Below are 17,226 nucleotides of genomic sequence, written 5' to 3'. Positions count from 1 at the left end.
ACACAGCCGCTTTCAGTGTTGTCACGCAACGCTTTCTCCCCTGAGTAGCTACTCAGGGGAGAAAGCGTTGCGTGACGACACTGAAAGCGGCTGTGGGGGAGACTAGCTTCTTCCGGGGGACGCGTTTGTCTTTCCTCGGCGACTCTCTTCGTAGTATTTTTTTCTCGTCATGACAGACTGTTGGCAAGAGAAAATGAACTAAGAGAAAAAATCCCCGTGCCCCATCATGTGCGCACTTTGATGCTATTTTTAGAATCATTGATGCTATTTTTAACTCGTTACCATGCCCACGCGATAATCATGCTTCCCTTCAGATGCCTCGTTTTAGGACACGAAAAGCGCCATATTTCGCTACGTCCACGACAAAAAACACAGGCTTTGTTTACTGCAAGACTGGAAGCCGTCTACCCTCAAGAAATCAACCAATCAGGTTCTTCGCTCAAAATATCTCCAAGCTAAAAATAGCACCAAACTGTGCACATGATAGTTACAAGGCTATTTAGGTAGGATTCCTTCTCTTAGTTCATATTCTCTTACTGTTGGGCATGGGTTAAATTCCCTGCAGTCTTTTTATTTTTTTATTTAGAATTATTACAGCTAGCACTCTTTTTCTCTAAGAGGCAGCCTAAGAGGCATCTGATTCATGATGGCTTTGAACAGAAACGAGGGGGTTGGGTACTTATTTGTGCGCGGGGACTGGGAAATAGTGGCCCCTTTGGTAGACATAAGGTAGTCGCAGTACTATATACGCAGAAATTATAGCAACATTAGAGAGAAAATACTGAGAGTGAAATCAAGTGGAGTAAACACTAAACTGTCATAGTTCACAGGCAGCATTTCGACTGAATCAGGAAAATATACTTGATAATCTCTCTTCCTAAAAAGATATTGGCAAATTGATGATAATATGCTTTTGAAAAAGATAAAAAGTCTTATCTTGAAACGATTGCGCTCGAACTCACTTATATAATCTAAAAAAAATCGACTCCACTTTGCCATACCCCCGAGACATCCGCAGAGCTGAGGCGTCGTATGGACTTCGGGCCTGCCGGCGATTAAATCCTTCTGCCCTTGGGTGTACGAATTACGCAAGAAAATGTTCTAGCCGAAGCATCAGGGGAGAGACCAGCCGGCCCCCAGACCATATCGGCTAATCCCTTGCATCTCTGCCACGCACGGAATCGGTTGAAAAACTCTGTTTAAAAAGTCTAGTCTATTTGGTGCATTGTTTTTACGGCTATTGTTATGCTGATTCACCTGGAACCGTGGCCCAGTGGAAAAAACACTTGGCTTTCCAAGACACTGAGTCAAGCCGTTTCGAGCGAAGTTAGTATCTGGATGGGTGACCTGAAACTATTCATCTGAGCAATTTTTGCTTGCATAATATGCTTTTAAAGCTGGAATAACAAAGAAAGAAAATAAATAAAAAGGAAATTAAAGAAAAAAATTTTATTTTTATTTTTCTTGCTTGACTTGTGAGAGAATGTGACCGTCACTAGGGATTGCTGTGGTTTTCAGTGACCGAGAATGAGTCAGAAGACTGAGAACTACTTGTGAATCTGCAATATGTCCAGTCAGCAGAGTTACCCTATCCATTCAAAAAGAAAAAACTTTTGAAAATATTTAAAAGAAATTCATGTCATAAAAACCTATAATTTCTTATTCCTTTTTCGCCCATCTCCTTTCAAACATTCATCACGGCATCTTTAAACAATGCACTATAAGTTAAGTGCCGTTTTACGTGGCCACGAGCTTGATATTCGCGCCGTTTGTCCGGCAAATTTCCCTGATGGAGGAATTTTGACTGCTTCTCGTGACAGGACGACTCGTCTTTGGGTTCGTGATCAAGAATCAAATACTTACAGTGAAGGACTTGTTCTTGCTGGACATAAGAACTTTATCTCTGCTGTATGTGCTCTGCCTGCAACGGAGGCCTATCCCCACGGTAAGGAGAAGATTTTAACTGAATTAATTAAGGTCAATTAGATAGAGGGTTACGTGGACGACAACTGTCATTGAGAACTAACAGCGAGGAAGAATGAAGTTCAGAGATATTTTTATACTTTTTGTAACAAAGGAATTAGAATTAGATATTAAATATCATAGTCGCCATTTTGTAAAATATAGTGAAGAAATTGGTATTTCTCCGACCACCCCTTGCTGTATTATTAATGAAAAAGATAATTACTGAAAGATTAGGTACTTGTATATACATATTAATGATTCATAATATCTGTAGATAGAGTGCAAACTATATATCGATGAAACAGAACTAACTAATTAGTACAATATAGCATCAATAAGATATTGAAAACGAAAGAAATACATGGGTTTAGTACTATTCAGTTTTTGTGCTTTTTCTTGTATATATGGTTTGCACTCTATCCACCGTAGAACGAAATTGCTTATGATTATTTTTTTGCAGGTCTAATTGCCACTGGTGGTCATGACAATGCAATACTGATTTGGAATTTGGAATCTACAGGTATAGCGTTTGTAATATTGGCATTTAGATTTACCCCTCCATCTCTCCGACCCTTCCTTCCATCCCATCTCTCCAATCTGCCCACCTTTGCCACACCTATTCATTCATTTATTCACCACTATTATTCCTAAACTGTCCATCCATCAAGGCATCAGTACTTAAAGTAATGGCCAGTCATTTGAAAATTTCTGACCACAACTGAAAATCCTTATACGGTGGATAAAATGATGCTGTTATCCAACAACTTTAACCAGTGGATAAGATTTATCTGGACAGATAGTGCCATCCACCCTTCGTAACAACTGGGCCCTATTATTATTGTTAATAATATTATACACTCAATTGAAGAATCGTTGTCGGGTTCAGAAACATATAGAACATAGAAGCTGAGACCGAAATGGCACATGGGAAATGACATAATTATATTATAATTTATTAATTTGCACCATCCATGCAGTCGGTTTAGAATGCCAAACGCGTATTAAAAACAGTGGATGATGCCACGGGTCGCCCTTCACAGCATGCATCTAATTAACGTACTTCCCATGGGCCATTTCAGTCTCAGCTTCTATGTCTATGTTTCTGAACCTGACAATTATTCTTCAATTGAGTGTATACATTTGTCCGTATTGCCGGGTAATGGGATATCAGTTATGTAGTACTTAAATATGTGTTGTTGTAGAACCATTGCACACTCTTACTGGTCATACTGGTGCAGTATGCAGCCTGGTCGCTGGCAAGTTTGGAACTCTTTTATCTGGATCATGGGATAAGTACGCAATATTCATCTCTTTATGCTTCTTGTGTGAAATGGATGTGCCTAACTCTTTGTTAATATAAATTATAATGCATACAGACAACAAGTCTCTCACTTGTATATGTGGCATGGTCACTTCTCATCTGATTGGCTGATTTTGTACCCATGGTCTGGGCCAAAACAAATTCAGCCAATCATGATCAATCATGTATGGTTGCCTTGGAAACATTAGGGATTCATAAGTAAAGCTTGAGGCACCATATTCTTTAGTAATGCATAAATATTTGCATTTTTTAATATCATTTTTTCGTGTGTTTGTTTCATTTAATTAAATAGCACTGCTAAAGTTTGGATCAGTAATAAGTGTGTTATGACGTTACAAGGACATGAAGCTGCCGTCTGGGCAGTGGATCTGATGCCAGAAAATGGATTAATGCTAACAGGTAAAAACATTATCAATATTAGCTAAACTAAGTCAGTTCTTGTGGATTATTTGATATCAATATCTGAATTTCAATCAGCTGTGAAAACTGGTCTTTGAATCTCATATAATTTGCTCTAAATGGATGTCAAAAAACTGATTACCATGTACTGCCATGTGCTGCCAAAAAAATATGTCTTACCCTCGAAAGCAAGCAGTTCTTAAATTCTAGTCATAAAAATGTTGCAGGGTCTGCAGATAAGACCATCAAAATGTGGAGGGCTGGATCTTGTGAGAAGACATTTCCAGGGCACACGGACTGTGTCAGGGGTCTTGCTGTTTTATCGATGCTGGAATTTTTATCCTGTTCTAATGACTGGTAAGAAAATAATTATAGTTAAAATATGACTTGTACAGCCCTGCTCACCTACTCTAGATAATAAAACCTTTGGAAAAAGTTATAGGGGCAGGATAGGCTGATGTAAGCAGTCCGTGGGCTCAAATCGAACATTCATAAGTACAGTAGTCAGCCACCTTAATAATAATTTTGAGAGGACTTCTAATTGAGATTAATATTATCAATTAGTGTTGTCATAGCCAAAGGTTTTTTTCAAAAGATATCCAATCATTGAAGGTGTTTTACCTAAAATTTGCTAAATGATATTTATTATTAATTATAATAATTTTTACTTTTCAGTACTATACGAAGGTGGTTGACAACAGGAGAATGTTTACAGGTCTATACTGGACATTCCAGTTTTATTTATAAGTAAGTACACTATCAACAAACACTCTTTTAAGGTTTACAGAACATATAATTATGTAGCTCACTGTTGTTATCTAACTTATTTCTAACTTATTTTTCTTTGTTTTATTTCCCTTCATCAGTCTCACTGTACTTAGATTTGCTTCTGCATTATACACGTAGAACATACTGTACAATAAATACCAGTCATGATCAGTCTCTCCCGACCTTATCTCTAACTTGTTTTTCTCTTTTCTTCCCTTTTCTTCCCTTTCATCAGTCTCACTGTATTGCAAGATAACAGTGGTAGATTTGCTTCTGTTGGAGAAGACAGAACACTTCGGATATGGGAAGGTAAGATACACTTAATGTATGACTTACAGTGTATGTAGTGAGCAACATTTTATTTGACTCTGTCTTATGTATTAGCAAGGCCATAAAAAGTCCTCTTGAATGTGCAAGAAGCAATTTAATATAAGGGTGACACTTAATATCCACAGGCTAACAAACCTGTGGCCCTTGTTCCATAATCAAATTGGAATTTAGAATTGTTTTTTTTTGGGCGAGTGGGAGGACAAACAAAAAGCTCGGAGATAAAGCAGAGAAAATAATCGACATGCAACCCTTACTCAATATATAATAATTATGATGGTGAGTACATGTATTAGGATTTAGTCCTTGACCACAGCAGTTGGAGGTGATACTGTACATTAGCATTGAACACCACCTGTATTTTCCAATAATGATTTGACAATATTTGTTATGATCATAACTGTAGGTGGCGAATGTAGTCAGACAATAACTTTACCAGCTCAGTCAGTATGGTGTGTAGCATGTCTTTCTAATGGAGATATTGTCACAGGATCTAGGTAAATATTGAGCACTACTGTGTTGATTCTGGTGTAAGTTGATTAAGGTCCAGACACACGATGAGGCAACATCACATGCAACAGTCACGTGGGTGGACACACGGTGCAATTTTCCCATTGCAAGCATCATTGCTGGCTATGCCGTATCCTGCATCTCGACTTTTAGTGATATTTATACAGTTCATTTTAATAAGGTGCAGTAATATATGAGCGACATGCAACTTGTCATATTAACACTCCTTATGCAACAAGTTTGCATTGTTGCGAAGTGTATAGAGTTTCTACTTTGCACAACAATGCAAATTTGTTGTATAGGGAGTGGTAATAAGAGTGGTAATTTTGTTGCCCCTACAACTGCACATTTAGTATTACACTGTAGGCTACCTAGTGTTTTTCACCGAATCATGGTCTGCATCTGAAAATAGATCAAAACTAGTAGTCTGCCAATCAGATCTTACTAATTGATTCCCAAAGCTGTCCCAGCTGGGGGGGGGGGGGGGGGGGACTGCTAGGTAGGTTAATGTACTGTACATTATGAACATTACATCATGTCTTTATTTGGCTGATTTTCATTTTGAATCCTTTCAGCGATGGTGTAGGCCGTGTTTTTAGTAGTCAAGCAGAAAGATTTGCTTCTCCAGAAGAAATCAAGGTAAGTATATATAACTGTATTTTTCTATATAGATGTACTTAGGAGTACCTACATGTATACAAAACTCCAATGATGGTTTTATTTTATTTTTCTCTTGTTTATAATGATGGTATTTTTCAAATTTAGTTGTTTGAAGAAGAAGTAGCTAAGCAAGCAATACCAGCGCAAGCCAGGTAGGATGAGTGAGAAAGACAAAATACAGTTGTCAGCTTGCAATAACAGATTGTACTATAATATCTTGAACACGTTCTAATCATTGGCAACTTTTTTTTTCCATTATAGTGGACAGATTGGTGATATCAAGCTTGAGCAGTTGCCTGGGCCAGAAGCTCTCCTTAGACCTGGTAAAAAACATAAAATAATTTATTTTTTTTAGGTTGGCTATGGTCTTAGGGTGGCTTGACATTTACAATTTATATAAAACGTCAATATCTACCTGATATATCGGATCATCCTCGGGAACCAGGGGTAAAGTTATGTCTCTTATGGATTTCCTTTTCAATAAACAATTAATATTAATCATATAGGATTAATTAACAAATAATAACTATTTTAGAACGGGGGAAAACTGTACTTCTATGAGCAAATGAAGCAACTTTTCTGTATCTATGCACGCTCAACGTCATACAGTCAATTCAAAAAACGTTGTCGTCGACCAACTCAAGCCTACGCGACTGAACCGAAAGGAACTCTGGGTAGCAATCATTGAAGCCTGACTAGTTATGCCTGGTTTACAGCACAAACCTTCGTAGTCGAGCGGGAAGTGTTGAAGGAGACGCTTTTTTAATGCCTTCATATATTCGAAATTGTGAACTGAATCATAACTACTTTGTTTTTCTTTCCCTAAACCCAAAGACATGCATTTGATGGATTGTTTCTCGCCATTATTATCTTATTACTAGCGGGAACAATTAATTCAGAACGAATATTTAACCGCTTCAGTGATTTTTACCCATATTCCTTTCGGTCCAATCGCGTAGGCTTGAGCCGGTCGACGACAACGTTTTTTGAATTGACTGTATAACAATGGATAAAGTCGAACAAAAACCTAGAACAATAGGTTTTCCAACCATTCCGCTACATTTCTATGATACTGGGCACCCAACCTGCTGCATCAGTGGATGGAGAATATTGATGATCATGATGAATCTGGAGTCAATCACCTGGTATTTGGGATCACACGTGGGCTCCTATGTCCCTTTAACTAATACAATATTCTTGTTTGATTGTGATCAAGGTAAAAAGAGCGGTCAGACTATAATGGTGCGTCGAGGACAGACGGTTGAATGTCACCAGGTAAGAAGCTTTATTCCTATAAACTTTACGTCAAAGCACCTAGAGATAATTGCTATAAATTTTGCAATTTTTGCAAATGTTGAATAATTTACCGAAAGAAATCGTTAAAGCTGAAGGATTTAGAGCTTTTAAACCAAGGGCGGATCCAGGGTTTTTTGAAGGGGGGTCTCAGGTGTTAATTTTGTGGGCAAAGGAATCCCAGTCGCATTTTACCACAGGAAGCCCATTTGACCTCAGGAATGACAGGGGGGTCGCGACCCCCCCGACCCTCCCCCTGGATCCGCCCTTGTAAACAGAAGCTGAGGGCTCACTTGGGTGTATAATGTTAGCTAGTACCGCGAGAAGACATTTAGATATCCATATTTCCATTCATTCTAAATTTTTGCATAGATGCTGTTTATGATTTTTTTTGCTTTTTTCGGGGAGTTTTTACATAGGACAACCTCGTTACTTCCTATTCAAGATGCTTATTACTCGCTTGTGTTGTTCACGTGTAATTTTTTGCTTGCGCTTACTTTTATTTTTTAAATATCCATGTAACTTCTTCTTTGTGTCTTGAATAAACCATGTACAGTATGTATGTATGTATGTAAAGATGATCGAGCAATTATTCGTCCTATTTATCCGTGATGAATATTTATCTAGAAGAGATAACTAGCTAAAAACTAGTGTGAGCTGCGTCGGTGTTTCTAATGATAAAAAACTTACTGACGTTTCGGACGCTAGTCCTTCGTCGGTAGGGAGTAAAAGAGGGAAACTAGAGTCCGAAACGTCAGTAAGTTTTTTCAGTTTTTCATCTTTTCACGGTGTAAAATTTACCCTTTTATCATTACTGAATATTTATCTGTTATCTTCTTTTCTTTTTGCAGTGGAATGACATGGAAGGTAAATGGGATAAAGTAAGTGTCAATGTTGGTAATGTCAGTCTTTTTAGAAAACATTTACCTAGCGCGTGTAAACTAATACGATACGGAAACGAAGGGACTGGCTTAGCAAAAGTCTTATAATATCACTGTTTTGCCGGTTTTTTTTAGGTTGGAGAGGTGGTGGGTGCTCCTGGTACAGAGTCAAGCTCTAGTTCCAATAAATCCATGTACAAAGGAAAGGTAAGGATCCTTTATAGTGTCTCGTACCTTCCTGGTTGTCTGTCTGTCTGTCACTTAATTCTCATCCCTCAATATTTCTTTATATGTAGGAATATGATATCATCTTCAATGTTGAAATAACCGAAGGAAAGCCTCCTCTGAAACTCCCATTCAATTATGGAGGTAAGTGAGTGTACGAATCTCCCCATGGGTGGCATGCGCTGCTAAGGTGCTGTCTTTCTGCATTGTAGTTCACGCCTGAGACCAAGGTAGACAGGTAGCCCAATAACAGAGTTAGTGAAGATCGTAAGGTTACTGAATGTATAATGAGATGATGCTTTTATATAACTTTTATGACATATTTGTCGACAAAGTAAAATTCGTAGTTTTCCTGTAAGCACATTTCCAAAGCCTTTGAGATTTTAACCATCATCTCAGTATACATTCAGTAACCTTACGATCTTCACTGACTCTGCGCTCGTACTTTGACTCTACCTGTGATGTGATTTGAGTTTGTTGATGTGTAGTTTTTTCCCTTGCCACGACGATTTTGTTTCTCCGATTTTTTCCCCTTCTCATTACTTGCTCTTCTACGAGTAATAGTTTTATGCACACGCTAATTGTCTGTGCTTCATTTGGTCCATTTCCAGACGATCCGTGGGTTGCTGCGCATAATTTTCTGGCTGAGAACGACTTGAGCCAGTTGTTCTTAGATCAAGTCGTCGACTTCATCCTCAAGAATACTAAAGATGTTACGATAGGCAAAGCAGCTCCTTCATCCAGTGATCCTTTCACAGGTTTGTGGGGCTTGTATTTATTTTCTCTTCTCTCCTCTTCTCTTGTGTTCTCTGCTCTGCTCTGCTCTGCTCTGCTCTGCTCTGCTCTGCTCTGCTCTGCTCTGCTCTGCTCTGCTCTGCTCTGCTCTGCTCTGCTCTGCTCTGCTCTGCTCTGCTCTGCTCTGCTCTGCTCTGCTCTTCAGTTCTTTTCTTCCCATTCCATTTAATTTCCTTCCTTTTTTAAATCATATATTGTTTTGTTTTTATGTTTTTTAGGCAGTAATCGTTACGTCCCCGGGAGTACGAGTACATTAATAGTGCCTGGTAACCCGTTGTCCCAGGCTGGAGGAGCAGTTGACCCGTTCACAGGTACTAACATCAACCAAGCACTCGTAGCTTTATCCAAACTAAAATGTTTTTATCCTTTCTCTCTCTTCATTTATCTTCCAATACGAATATTCAGTCATCTTGGAATACTCAATTTTTGAATTCTCTGTAGTCTGCCTGGATGGCGCAAGCATCGCCCCCCCGTCCCCGTCCCGTCCCCGTTCCCACAGGCCCCTCATCCCTTCCCTTGCCCTTCCCTTTGCGCCTGTTACTCAGGGTTAGCCTCGATGTCGCATGGAATAATCTTGAATATTCATTTGTTCCAATTAAGGTCCATGGAATTTCGAAGTGTTTGTATTGTTACAGTTATGCATTCTGATATCATTCAGATATGTGAAATAATCTCATTGCCTTGGCTTTTCTTGTTTTTCATTGGCGTTAGGTGGTGGTAGTTATCGCCCCTCATATACAGATGTAACACAGTCAGGACTGGGATCTGGTGGTGCTGCTGACCCTTTCACAGGTATGCTTGCACGGCAGGACGGCGAAAACAATAGCAGCAGCACTAGTATTGGTATCAGCGGTAGCGGTAATAGTAGCAGCACTAGTAGTAGCGGCATCGGGAGCAGTAGCAACAGTATTAGCAGCAGCAGCAGCATTAGCAGCAGTAGTAGTAGTAGCAACAGCAGCAGCAGCAGCAGTAGTAGTAGCAACAGCAGTAGCAGCAGCAGCATTAGCAGTAGTAGTAGCAGTAGCAGCAGCAGTAACAGTAGCAGTAACAGTAGCAGCAGCAGTAGCAGTAGCAAGAGCAGCAGTAGCAGCAGCAGTAGTAGCAGCAGCAGTAGTAGCAGCAGCAGTAGTAGCAGCAGCAGTAGCAGCAGCAGTAGTAGCAGCAGCAGTAGTAGCAGCAGCAGTAGTAGCAGCAGCAGTAGTAGCAGCAGTATCAGTAGCAGGATCAAGAGCAGCAGTAACAGCAGCAGCAGTAGTGGTAGTAGTAGTAGCAGCAGCAGCAGTAGTAGTAGCAGCAGTATCAGTAGCAGGAGCAATAACAGCAGCAGCAGTAGTAGTAGTAGTAACAGCAGCAGCAGCAGCAGCAGCAGCAGTAGTAGTAGCAGTATTAGTACTGTACTACTAACGATGACCATGATAATAATGTGTAATTCCTGTTGCAGGTGGAAGCAGCTATAGACCTACACAATCCACACAGCCACAGCAACCTATCCCTGCTTCACCAGCTAGCCAGTATTTTCCCAAGGTAACCAGAGACCTACATTTGTGCTTCAGATAAATTCTATACAAGTCTAATAGTCTAATATAAAGAAAGTTTAGGAATTGATAATTCGTGAGTTTTACACTGAATGGGTTGCCTATGTTGAGAAGCGTAAGTCGAGGGTACCAACACAGATATCCCAAGTAGGATAAAAACGCTCAGTGCGCCTTCAAACTCTCAAAGCCAGTACAAATGGTTGTATATTTACAACTCGTCAGACGAACCCGCTCTATTGAGAGGGACAGTTGGTACTGTTTTTTAACAAGATTCTTTGGCGTAGATAATGATCTATTATACAGGTTTATAATACCTATGTATTATTCTTTTCTGTAGAATGATTTTGTGACGTTCGACAAAGCCAACAACAAAGCTATCCTTAGTAAGGTTGAAGAGCTGAATGGTACACTTGATTCGGTAAGAAAAAACAAGCGAGTGACTTAAACTAAAGCTGAAAATGATACAACATTTTACTTTGTATTCTTCCAGGACCAGAAGCTGGACACTGTAGACTTACAGCAGCTTACAGGTAAACAAACTAGAGAGAAAGAGAGCAAATGCCTAGAACTGCAGAGAGTATGTTTGAAATAAAAAGAACCCAAGAAAAGGCAGTGCTTTTAATTGCAGCGTCACTCGTATGGAAAAACGAAAAGCAGTTTTATGAACTTCAAGGTTTTTCTTACATTTTCTTCGTGACACGATTTTTTGTCCAAAACTCTAATTGTTTAAGGTTTAGGTTAAATCATTGAGAAAATTTTACGTTTTATTTTAGCGGTTTTTGTGAGCAGATGAACCTGGAAATACGTAATCTCTTATAAATCATTCCGCACTATGGTGCGAATTGGTTAAAAGCTCTATGGCCCAAATCCATAAACAAAGAAATAATACTCCAGGAATTGACACGTGGTCTGAAATGGGAAAAAAGTGGATTGGCTCTATTGGGTGGTGCGCGTTTATTCGCGTTCTGATTGGATCAGGATAAAAAGCCATTTGATTGTCCCATGGTGTGGGAATGTCACAGTTCCAGTAGGAAAGACGCAGTACCTTGCTGCGCCTCTTGATTGGATGGTTTTCACTTTCCTTCTTTTTCATTGGTTGAGAGTTAAATTAGATTATATTGGGGTGCCTAAACAATTTATCTTCGAATTCTAATACAATTTACCAAAGATATAGCTGTAATAATTGATATTACGCTATTATTTTATTACAGATTTATTGAACTTGGTAACAGAAGTAACGGAAAACAATACACCCAGTGAAAAGCATCTACTAGTGTTGTCTAAAGCGTTACAATGGCCAGTGGGTGTACTCTTTCCAGGTACGATGTAACTAGGTGGATAGAAAGCTTCAGTTCATCTTCATAGAGATGTCTTGAGCTTTTGCCTTGTTCAATATATAGGTTTTTCATGTGACGTCATAGCAGCCATGTTTGAGGGCAAAACAAAATAATTTTTTTTCTTTGGGAAATAAATTTTCTTGTGATGCAATAATATTGCTTCTGACCACAAACATGGCTGTCGTGAAAGACCTCTTTCGGCTTGGCTTCAATCAGCTGTTAAAAAGTCTTTGAATGTCATTGTCATATGCTGTCAACCAGAAAAAAATTATTTTGAGAAACTTTCGATTAAGCTGATGACCATTCCGCCACGAAACAGGGAATGACGTCAAGTGAAACCCAGCAATGCTCTAGAAAGCTGAAACCCAAGTTTTTGTATTCATGCAATCTCGTACCCAGAGCCTGCGTTTCTTCGCCGCAGGCCAGAAGAACGAGGGCTCTGGCATAATCCATTTTTTGACGCATGCGCAGTTTTCGGGAAGTTAAAATTTAATCATTGAAAATCATGCTTTCAAACAGAGTTCTGTGTTTATTTCCGATCCGAAATAAGAATTAGAAATCGGGAACATATTTGTTTTATTTTTGGCAAGTCACTTAACGTATGCGCTCTTATACCTGAAGTCTAAGAAATCCTGGTCTCAAAAAATGGATTATGCCAGAGCACTCGTTCTTCGCCGCAGGCCAGAAGAAACGCAGGCTCTAGGTACGAGATTGGTATTCATACTAGTCTCCTACGCAGCCGATTTTAGTGTTGTCACGCAACGCTCACTCCCCAAAGTTGGGGAGTGAGCGTTGCGTGACCACACAAATAGCGGCTGGGTAGGAGACTATATTCATACATAACTGTATTGTTAACTACAGTATCTTGATATACTTTTCTCTAGTTTTAGATATTCTTCGCTTAGCAATTCGTCATCCTTTTGTAGCAACTTATTTCTGTGGAAATAGAGAAGTTGAAAATGTTGTGGAAAGATTGCTACAGTTGATAAGGTACTTAAAAAGACTATTAAACTACTGGCTATTTATCTAGGACTTTATATTTCCATTCATCTTTGCTTGCCTCCATTAACGTAAACATCCATCCATCCATCCATCCATCCATCCATCCATCCATTCATCCATCCCTAATCCATACATCCGTCCGTCCGTCCGTCCCTCCGTCCATCGATCCATCCATCCATCCATTCATCCTTCCCTTATCCATACGTCCATCCGTCCGTCCGTCCGTCCGTCCGTCCGTCCGATGGGATTTTCCAAAAATACGCTCACATTTCAGCAGCGGGGGACACGATCTTTTGTGCTGATTTATTTTTCTTGAGGAAGTGTCCGTCATGTTCTAAAACTGCGCAAAAAATCGGTCCGATGCTGCCAGAGCTCTAGGTACGAGATCCATTCAGCCATCCACCATCCATCCATCCACCCATCCACCTACCCACCTACCCATCCACATTTATACTGTCAGTTGCTTCCTATTTTACCTGTTTATCATTTTCTTTTTCCAGACAAGAATCTCCAGCAGCGAACGTCTTACTCGTGTTCAGGACCCTAGCAAATTTATTTCCTTCGTGTGAAGGTTCCATGTCTTTACTAAAGTACAGAGAAAAGGTAACATCACAGACATTACATGCAGTGTAGTACTAAGCCAGAAATGATTTATTTAACCTTATTTTTCTTGGGCAAATCTAGAGGATCTAGGGACCCAACCTCTCACCCCCGCCCCGCCCCGCCCAAGATTTTAAAACCGATATCTACTTCATATTGATGCTTGAGTTTGTAATATCAGCCTTCATAAAAGCCGGCTTTCGATTCCTTTTTCTGTGCCAAACAGAGATCGATTGTCTGTTGACAAAAGGCAACTTGAGACGAGCTTTTGTAAAAATGGTTTGCATATTAACACTATAACGTTTTCATGTAAACTTAGCAATCTTTTGTAATGCGGTTCGTACATTGTTCCACAGATCGTAGAACTGATGTTGCCATGGGCAACCAGTCCTAACAAGAATATAAAAATTTCTCTGTGTACAGTTTTACTCAAGTAAGTGTAACAAGTCGTATTTCCTTCCTTCCTACATTATCTCCCTCTCTCCCTTTCTTCTTGTTTCCCTCCTTCCCTCCTTCCCTCCTTCCCACTTTCCTTATTTTGCTTCAGCTTCCTTTCCATCCATCCATCCTCCCTCCCTCTTTCCCTCCCTCCTCCCCCCCTCTTTCCCTCCCCCTCCCCCTGTCCACCCTTCCTTTCTTTTTCCTCTCTCTTTCCTTTCCCCCGTCCATCCATCCATCCTTTCTTTCTTCCGATCTTCATTTATTCCTTTCTTTCATGCTTTCTTTAGCCTTGTCACCCCCTTCCTTTCCTCCCAATACCCTTCATTCCTTCCTTCCTTTCTTTCTTTCTTCCTTCCTTCCTTCGTTTCTTCCTTCCATCCTTTCTTCGTTTCTTCCACACCTCTATCCTTTATCCCATTGATATGCCCATTTCGCGTATTCTCATTAACCATTTCTCTTCTAGTTTCTCGGTTCTCTTCCGTAAATTTCCAGACTTCGGAGCTCAAACACAATGTTTTATGGCGTTGGCAAGTGTGAGTATCCCAGTTGCCATTACACCTCTCATTTTCATGTCTTTTTACTCGGAACTTTTGATAACTATTGTATTAACAAATCTTGAAATTCTTGTTTTCTATTTAGATCCTTCGAAGTGAGACAGACAACGAGGCCAGATTTCGATCATTGGTTGCTATTGGCAACATGGTATGAGAATGAAAAAGAATTTATTTTCCTTGCTGATAGAACAGTCAGAAAAATATGGTATATTCTGGAATATACCCCTTGTAGCACGTCGGACTGCAGCTCAATTTGGAGGACAAAACAATAGGTTTCCAATTCTCTGGAGATTGAAAATCTTTTGCTTTGTCCTCCAAATTGAGCTGCTTTGACGTCACGTGTAAGGGGTCGCTTTCGAGGAATCCTAAACAAATCTTCTTTGTTTGACGATTATTTTTCAGATGTTTGGTAATACCGATATCATTTCCTATGCACGTTCTCTTGAACTGGAAGAAATCCTACAGAAGCTCATTACCGTACAGGATCCTCCAAAAGTAAGTTTTGAAAAAATTCTATTTAAATAGACCTCTCTAGTTTGATAGTAATGCTTTAGTTTTTATTTCCGACCACGTGTCATTCTTTTGAGAGATTCTTTGTTTGAGTTGTATCCATATTCACGTGTCTTCTCATGTGCAACCGTTAAGCAAAGAAATGATACTCTAGGGAATGACACTAGTCAGAAATGGGAAAACATTATGTCCAGAGTAAAGAGGTCTATTGAACAAGAAACATTTCATGTTACGAGAGAAAAGCAGAGAGAAGAATGGAAGAGACTAATGATCAGACCAGCTCCCTTCATTTAGAACCGGCTGAAGTCGATCATTTATTATTTATTTATTTTTTATGTATTATTTATTATTTATCTCTTGACTTCAGGTTGGTGATTGTGCTAAAAACGTTCTATCGGTTTTAACAGGGTAAAGAAAAGTCTAAACAGATTAACATCATCATCATTGTCGTTGTCATCATAATCATCAACGGCATCATCATCAACGTCATAATCATAATCGTCATCACCATCATAATCATAATCTTCATTGTCATCCTCCACATTCATAAAGAAATATACCTATCATGGCTATAATACTTATATTTAATCGATACCATTAAGTTTTATAAAACCGATAGCCATATTAATATTGGTACTGAAGTTCCTCTAGTTATTCCTCAGATCGTGCGTGATTAATTGGTTTCCTCCCTCCGTAAAAATCAACATGTGAGTAGAGCGTTGCGTGAATAGAACATTGAATGAAGTGGTAGTGCGTGTGAGCGAAAAGTGTCCCCAATTAGTGCGAAAACGCTAGAACGACTAGACACTTAAATAAAAATTTTTTTTTTTTTTTGAGGTTGAACATATATCGTATATGAAGATCCTACATTTTGACACGCTATTATCTCACCTCTGATTGGCTGCGAAATATTCAAGAAATCCTTGATGTGAACCTCAAATAATAAATGTAATGGAATTAGGTTCTTCTGCATGTAAATATCATGTCAAGCTAGACCAAGGTCACAACAGAGATTGAAAATCAAATCTTCATTCTTAGTTTGTAAAGTTTATCGTAAAACATTCATCGAATTCGGTTTTCGCAAAAGAAATTATCAAGACCTTGGTTGTTATATCCGCTTCACCCTACGGCTTCCACAGATAACACGGCTTTGGTCATTATCATTTACGATATATCATGCTCAACCTTATCCAATTTTTTTTTTTTTTGTTATTAATGCCGAGGCCTTTGTACGTGCCGAAGCCAAAGGCCGTGAACTTTACATTATGCTATCTGCACATTCTCTTCATATCTCAAATTGAACAACAGAGGGTTTCTAGATGTCTTCAATTAAGATGGCGGGGAAAATCAATACGGTTTTTTGGTGGGGTTTTTTTTTTTTTTCGTTTTTTTAATTTCATATTTTTTTTTTTTTTTTTTTGCTCTTTCTTTCTTGTTTTTCTTCTTGTTTGTTTATCAATGGTCAGTCATGAGTAATGAGCAAAACGAGTTCTGCAAACGATATCTCTCTATCAAGTACAGTAACACATATATTTATACAAAAAATTTTTTGAAGTACTCAAAACATTGGAAAAGATCCAAAGATTTTTCTCAAAAACTCCTAAATTCCAAACCTTTTCACATCTTCCCCCCCCCCCCCCCCCCCCCCCCCGCCCCTAATATTTACTCGTTAAGCTTTTCCGCGATATTACATCCGCATTGATTAGTACGACGTCTGAATGTGCGGTCATTTTGTAATTGAATTTTGAATTTCAAAATCAAATCCTCCATGATACAAAAAAGACGTCTAATAAACATCAAGTTAAATTACGTTTTAAGCCTTAAATATAAACTTTAGTCTTATATTTCCTGCCTCGAGAGGCTTCTGAGCTGGATCTTCATCCTTCAATACATGATGTTGTTATCTTATCATTCAGCCTTCACATCGGAGGTCCAACAACATGACGATTTTATTTTCAACTAAAACATACAATTTGGAGGACAAAACAATAGGTTTCCAATTCCATTTGACGTCACATGCAACGGTCTATAGCCCCTTTAGGGACGGACCATTAGATAGTTGATGGGGGGGGGGGGGGGGTTTGCGTAAATCCCCAAAAAATA

The 17,226-nt window shown here is 39.1% G+C and overlaps 1 protein-coding gene across 1 annotated transcript; it reads left to right on the top strand.

The window, feature by feature from the left end:
- Nucleotides 1-1,617: 1,617 nt before the first annotated feature.
- LOC116308156 (phospholipase A-2-activating protein) lies at nt 1,618-15,747 on the top strand. Its single transcript, XM_031718542.1, has 29 exons — nt 1,618-1,945; nt 2,426-2,485; nt 3,168-3,258; nt 3,579-3,685; nt 3,913-4,042; nt 4,361-4,432; nt 4,689-4,762; nt 5,187-5,277; nt 5,866-5,929; nt 6,056-6,102; nt 6,212-6,273; nt 7,167-7,225; nt 8,095-8,124; nt 8,260-8,331; nt 8,421-8,493; nt 8,961-9,107; nt 9,363-9,455; nt 9,856-9,936; nt 10,586-10,668; nt 11,017-11,097; nt 11,170-11,209; nt 11,891-11,998; nt 12,901-13,006; nt 13,519-13,621; nt 13,975-14,051; nt 14,523-14,592; nt 14,699-14,761; nt 15,016-15,108; nt 15,491-15,747. Exons 1-29 carry the CDS (start codon nt 1,714-1,716, stop codon nt 15,533-15,535), a joined length of 2,454 nt encoding a protein of 817 aa, XP_031574402.1. The 5' UTR covers nt 1,618-1,713; the 3' UTR covers nt 15,536-15,747.
- Nucleotides 15,748-17,226: the final 1,479 nt, after the last annotated feature.

This window comes from Actinia tenebrosa, unplaced genomic scaffold, assembly GCF_029948245.1.
Source record: "Actinia tenebrosa isolate PJP-AT-01 unplaced genomic scaffold, QUT_ActTen_1.0 PGA_scaffold9__36_contigs__length_13948895, whole genome shotgun sequence".
NCBI lineage: Eukaryota > Metazoa > Cnidaria > Anthozoa > Actiniaria > Actiniidae > Actinia > Actinia tenebrosa.
This window is presented reverse-complemented; position numbering and strand designations above follow the sequence as displayed.

Bases quoted from the DNA above. Each gene is read 5' to 3' on its own strand.
- LOC116308156 (XM_031718542.1), top strand. From the start codon at position 1,714: ATGCACTATAAGTTAAGTGCCGTTTTACGTGGCCACGAGCTTGATATT. The intron at 3,686-3,912 runs GTAAAAACATTA...AAAATGTTGCAG, and splicing joins AAATGGATTAATGCTAACAG to GGTCTGCAGATAAGACCATC. The intron at 8,125-8,259 runs GTAAGTGTCAAT...GGTTTTTTTTAG, and splicing joins TGGAAGGTAAATGGGATAAA to GTTGGAGAGGTGGTGGGTGC.